The sequence below is a fragment of the Eriocheir sinensis genome, chromosome 62, assembly GCF_024679095.1.
Source record: "Eriocheir sinensis breed Jianghai 21 chromosome 62, ASM2467909v1, whole genome shotgun sequence".
NCBI lineage: Eukaryota > Metazoa > Arthropoda > Malacostraca > Decapoda > Varunidae > Eriocheir > Eriocheir sinensis.
In genome coordinates, this window is record NC_066570.1 from 6,841,559 (window position 1) to 6,847,754 (window position 6,196).

The following is a 6,196-nucleotide window of genomic DNA, read 5'->3' on the forward strand; positions in this document are numbered from 1 at the left end:
TGTTTGTGACATACATTTTGCCATTCAGACTTTGAATAAACAAAAAGTTGTTTATTACTTCCAATGCCACCCTGCCCCCCTACCTCCCCCTAATTCCTCACCGCCCCAGATCATTCCACCGGAACCTCTGCTATAGACAATCGAAACATTTTTCTCTTTGCTTATAATTAAATCCGTGGTATTGAATAACCATTACTATTCCCCATGTTACTATGAATGATAATTATTAAACCATCACCAGATTATATGATGATAATAATATACAATATATACAAACTGGGATAATTTCCACAGTTACTAAGCCATACTCTCGAGTAGAGGGCATCACACTCACGGCCTGCCTGACTCACCACAGCTTGGCATGAGAGTGAACAGATGCTGAATATGTTACCAATTTTTAAGATGATTGTCTGAGGCAATTTCATCGTTCTCTGATAAATACAGCGATATTGCCTTATCAGACCATCCCCTTGCCTTCCTTCCCCTCTGCTCTGCCCCCTTCTTTCCCTTCTCGTTTTCCTCCCCTTTACTACTCCCTCCTTCTTTTTCTTCATTTTGTTTTCTGATAACCTTCCCGTGCACTTCCATCCCGAGATATAAGACCAACAGTTCTTTCTCAGCACACGACCAGTCATCTGCGCATCATGAAGCTCTTTTCCATGGCATGGCTCCCTCTGCTGCTAGCTGGAGGCATAGCTGGCGTCTCCTCCTCCCCTGCAGGGATACATGTCAGGAAGGCACCGCACTCCACCGCAGTATCATGTCCAGTAGCAAACGACATCTACCCATGTGTGTGCACCGCTACCCCGGATGGTTTCTCTCTGGACATGGATTGCTCAGACGTCATTGACGAAGCTGAACTGGAGGAAGTGTTCAAGGCCAACTTCCCAACCTCGTCTTTCCGGAGGCTTACAATATACCAGAACAAAAATCTTCGGGTTTTGAGGGACGGAGCCTTTGGAAACACCAGCTTCGAGGAGATATGGATCACCGATGGCGTCCTGACGGAGGTTCAGGAGGCGGCCCTCTCCGGAAGTGCCTTGAGAGCCCTCACTTTGGTATTCAACATGAACAACTTGTCCATCTTCCCTTTCACCACCCTCATCTCCTTCTCGAGGCTCCTGTCTCTGGACCTTCGATCAAACAATCTGCAAGTGTTTCCAAGGATCATTTCCGGGTCCCTCCAGGTCCTATACCTTTCCCTCAACCCTCTTGGGGACCTTCCCGTCGACGCCTTTGAGGGCACGCCGTCCCTCATTGACCTCCACCTGTCCAGCACTGAACTCACAGAAATCCTCCCAGGTGAGCATCGATGTCCTAGATCTCATTTCAGAGCCGTATTTTCAGAGGGGGCAATAGCCCACCTAATGTTTTCTATATCGGCCTCAAAATTCCCCTAAAAGTGCTGATTTTTCAAAAAGTTCCCCCATTTGAATAAGCTCGTTTCGCTCGCCACCTTTCTCCTGCGGCATCTTGACCGTATCTCTCACTTAAGGTCCTTCTGTTTTTGTTTGCTTTCATCATCATATACCTGGGGGACGCCCACGTAAGTCATGGCTGGGGCAAGTTGATCGGTTCTTAAAGGGGCTTGGAATGGGAAGGGTAGCTGGGTGGAGGCTTGCTCGGGGGACAGTCGGGCGTGGAGGCGGCGAGTGAGTGAAGGGACGCACCCCCTAGCGTATGCTCCCCGGTAGTTAGTTCATCATATGCTGCCCCGAACATATTTAATTTTATGCATAGCTGTTATTTCTATTCTCTTATAGTAAACTTTTCCCTAAGTAACGCGTCCACAACTTTCATAGCTAAGACTCGTATTATCAAACGTTTCGGGCTCTTGTTACGACCGTTTTTGAGGTCACAAAGGAGATACGTCGGGCTGTCATGAGCGTTCTTTTCCCGTTCATGGGAGCCCGGGTTCGATTCCCGGGCGGAGTGGAAAAAATTGGGCGGCTTTTCCGATACCCTACGCCTCTGTCCACCCAGCAGTGAATGGGTACCAGGTATTAATCTGGGGTTGTGTCCCGTCTCCTGGGATCTGTTGCCTTCTCCTATAATTAATTCCTTCCCCTCCTGTCTCTCTCCGGCATATGACCACAGATGTTGCGCTGACTAATTGAAACTTTCCAACTTTCTTTTTCCCGTTCATGGCGCAGAAGCCTTCCACAACTACCGCCAGGGTCAAGAAAACACCCATGGGAATGAGAGCCGTTTCAAATAGCTGGACTAAAGTTTCGAAGAGTTTGATAATGTGGGCCTAAAGTCGGTCTTTTTAGACGCCTCAGCCTCTCACAGCAACTTATTCCGAAACCGAAAAGGATATTAATCTGGCCTTCATTAGTGTTTCTTTCATGTTCATGCTATAGAAAAAGGGTCAAACTGCAACCAGGGTCATTAAACTACCCATGAAAAATTTAATGCTCAAAACTCCTACGAAAGCCTTGTTAAATATTTGTGGTTAGGCGCTGATTTTTTAAAGAATACGACTCTGTCTTTATTCATCCCTGCAGGCACCCTCGACGGACTCACCAACCTGCGCATCGTGGATCTGGGCAGCAATCGTTTACAGGAACTCGCGACGAACTCTGTCCAGTGCAACAGCAACACGGGTTTGGTTGATTTGGGCTATAACCAGATCCGAACCGTGCAACCCAACGCCTTTCCGGGTAAGAGGGAGGCAAGAGCAAGTGGAAAGGAGAAAAAATGGATGAAGACTAGTAGTAGAAGATGGCGCCACTATAAACACTTGCCTGCGCCATAACGGGCTGGGGCCGAACACCATCCAGGCCCTTCAAGCAAGCCTACCAGCGCTATAGGCGTAGACGTAAAAAAAAAAAGTAGCGGCAGTAGCAGTAATAGTAGTAGTAGTAGTAGTAGTAGTAGTAGTAGTAGTAAACTTCTTCTTTCCCTTCTCTCCTTAACCCTGACGGCAGCACCGCCGTCTCATCTATCTCTAAGGCTGAACTCTTCGCTGAAACTTTCTGTAACAACTCCACTCTGGACGATTCTGGGCATATTCCTCCTACTCATCCCCCCTCTGACTCCTTTATGCCTGTTATTAAAATTCTTAAGAATGATGTTTATGCCCTCTCTGGCCTCAACTCTCAGATTTTTTTTCTTTTTTTTTCTTACATCTCTGCCTGTCACACCGGTAGGCTTTCTTCAGGGGCCTGGTGGTCGGCCCAAGCCCGTCATGACGCAGACAATTTTTTTTAAAGTGGCGCCAGTTATGCTTGGCTCATGCTGCCCCACGGAACTCATTCTTGATTCATTAGACGGTTTCTTCTAGAGTTCGGGTTGATGGATGGTCTTCTGGACAGTATGTGGGTAGTCTTAGACCACTCGGCGATGGAGTGCCTCCTATTGTCCTTAAAAACTGTGCCTCCTATTGTCCTTAAAAACTGTGCCTCCTTGCTGACACCCTGCCTGGTCAAACTTTTTCGTCTCTGCCTGTCAACATCTACCTTTCCTTCCTGCTGGAAGTACTCCTTCACACAGCCTGTGCCTAAAAAGGGTGACCGTTCCAGTCTTTCAAACTCCCGCCCTATAGCTTTACTTCCTGCCTATCTAAAGCTTTTAAATCAATCAATGACCAGAAGATTCAAAAGCACTTTTCCACTTCTGACCTTCTATCTGATCGCCAGTATGGGTTCCGCAAGGGGCGTTCTACTGGCCATCTTCTTGCTCTCTTAACTGACTCTTGGTCATCCTCTCTTAGCCGTTTCGGTGAAACTTTCTCTGTTGCGCTAGACATATCAAAAGCTTTCGATAGAGTCTGGCACAAGTCTTTGCTTTCTAAACTGCCCTCTTTCGGATTCTATCCCTCTCTCTGTTCCTTTATCTCCAGTTTCCTTTCCGGCCGTTCTATCTCTGCGGTGGTAGACGGTCACTGTTCTTCCCCTAAACCTATCAACAATGGTGTTCCACAGGGATCTGTCCTATCACCCACTCTCTTCCTGTTATTCATCAATGATCTTCTTTCCATAACAAACTGTCCTATCCACTCATACACTGACGACTCCACTCTGTATCATTCAACTTCTTTCAACAGAAGACCCTTTAAACAGGTAATACATGACTCCAGGCTGGAGGCTGCAGAACGCTTAACCTCAGACCTTGTTATCATTTCCTGATTGGGGTAAAAGGAACTTTGTGTCCTTCAGTGCCTCAACAACGCAATTTCTCCACCTATCAACTCGACACAATCTTCCAAACACCTATCCCCTATCTTCAACAACACTCAACTGTCACCATCTTCAACACTAAACATCCTCAGTCTTGTCTATCCCAAACTTAAAATGTTAACTGGAAACTTCACATCTCCTTTCTCACTAAATCAGCTTCCTCGAGGTTGGGTGTTCTGTACCGTCTCCGCCAGTTCTTCTCCCCCGCACAGTTGCTATCCATATACAGGGCATTGTCCGCCCTCGTATGGAGTATGCATCTCACGTGTGGGGGGGCTCCACTCACACAGCTCTGTTGGACAGAGTGGAGTCTAAGGCTCTTCGTCTCATCAGCTCTCTTCCTCTTACTGATAGTCTTCTACCTCTTAAATTCCGCCGCCATGTTGCATCTCTTTCTATCCTCTATCGATATTTTCACGCTGACTGCTCTTCTGAACTTGCTAACTGCATGCCTCCCCCTGTCCCGCGGCCCCGCTCCACACGACTTCCTACTCAACCTCATCCCTTTGCTGTCCAAATCCCTTATGCACGAGTTAACCAGCATTTTTACTCTTTCATCCCTCACTCTGGTAAATTCTGGAACAATCTTCCTTCATCTGTATTTCCTCCTGCCTACGACTTGAACTCTTTTAAGAGGAAGGTATCAGGACACCTCTCCTCCCGAAATTGACCTCTCTTTCGGCCACTCCTCTTGACTCTTTTGTAGGAGCAGTGAGTAACGGGCTTTTTTTTTCATTATTGTTTCCTTTCTTGCCCTTGAACTACTGTAAAAAAAAAAAAAAGTGGTAGCAGCAGCAGCAGTAGTAGTGGTTCATCCATTTTGATTCCTGAATCTTTAGCGCTATAGATTTTCGCCTTGTCTTCCTCCCCGCAGATCTCGTGGGCGGTTGGCTCTACATCCACCACAACCTCCTCACCACGCTGGAGGAGGAGGTGTGGAGGCCGCTGGTGGAGAACGACGGCTACATCGACCCCTACGGTGAGTTGAGGGTGTGGAAAGAGAGGGTAGGATGATCTGGGGGCGCAGGTGGAGATAAATGCCTGTAGAACGGGAACCTAACGGATAAATGCCTGTAACCGGCCACTCCCTTACGCCACTCCCGGTGAGGTATGTACGGGAAGAGAGGAGGGCGTATCAAGACACCTCTCCATCCGAAACTGACCTCTCCTTTGGCCACTCTTTACTTATCACTTTATGAGAGCAACAGCTAGCGGTTTTTTTTTTACATCTTCGTTTTGTTGCCCTTGAGTTGCTCTCTGTGCTGAAAAAAAAAAAAAAAAAAAAAAAGGTAAGATCAGCTCACTCGACCCTAGACTCAGCGCTATCATAGGGGCGGAAGACAACGATCCCTCCAGGCCGCACAGAAAGCTCGGCAAAGCAGACCACTGGAAGACAGCCATTGGAATAAATCGGTGCATAGCCTAGGCAAGGCTCAAATGACTCGATACTCGAAGCTGTATTTAATAAGTAACTTTATGGAGACCGTTGTCAGCACTAGTCAAAACACAGTGGAGTTAATATCAATGTCCATATGGTCACATATGATAGATCATAGAAAATAATTATATAATAGCATATTTACAAAGATTGATGGTTTATTGTTTGAAAACAGGCCACAGCAATTTACACAATGTACACCTTTGTTGCTGCCCGCCAGGTAACCCGCTCCTGTGCGGGTGTGACATAGCGTGGCTGGTACGCAACGGCACCTTACTGGAGGCTGTGGACGTGTATACGACGTGTGCTGATGGCAGGGTGTTGGCAAGCCTCGACCCTGCTGACTACGACCACTGCTGAGTCCCGTCCGTCCACTTCTTGTGTTTGCCTGTCTCCCTTCTTCCCCTTTCTCCCTGACAAGGCAATCTCCAACAATAAAGTGACGAGCAGGACCTTCACTTCTGGTATTGAACGAAATTATGTAAGGTGAAGCATTTTTTAGTATAATTTACTTTGATGTCGACTGGTGACGGGCAAGGCATAATAATTTCTGTCGTCAATAGACCTATAAACTAAA

General features: G+C 47.1%; 1 protein-coding gene across 1 annotated transcript; it reads left to right on the plus strand.

Annotated features, from left to right (window-relative positions):
• The first annotated feature begins 520 nt into the window (after positions 1-520).
• Positions 521-6,196, plus strand: LOC126986700 (oplophorus-luciferin 2-monooxygenase non-catalytic subunit-like). Its single transcript, XM_050843056.1, has 4 exons — positions 521-1,302; positions 2,508-2,663; positions 5,056-5,160; positions 5,840-6,196. Exons 1-4 carry the CDS (start codon positions 645-647, stop codon positions 5,977-5,979), a joined length of 1,059 nt encoding a protein of 352 aa, XP_050699013.1. The 5' UTR covers positions 521-644; the 3' UTR covers positions 5,980-6,196.

Coding starts and splice junctions, on each gene's coding strand:
- LOC126986700 (XM_050843056.1), top strand. CDS start 645: ATGAAGCTCTTTTCCATGGCATGGCTCCCTCTGCTGCTAGCTGGAGGC. Junction 1,303..2,507: donor ACTCACAGAAATCCTCCCAG/GTGAGCATCGAT, acceptor TCATCCCTGCAG/GCACCCTCGACGGACTCACC. Junction 5,161..5,839: donor CGGCTACATCGACCCCTACG/GTGAGTTGAGGG, acceptor GCTGCCCGCCAG/GTAACCCGCTCCTGTGCGGG.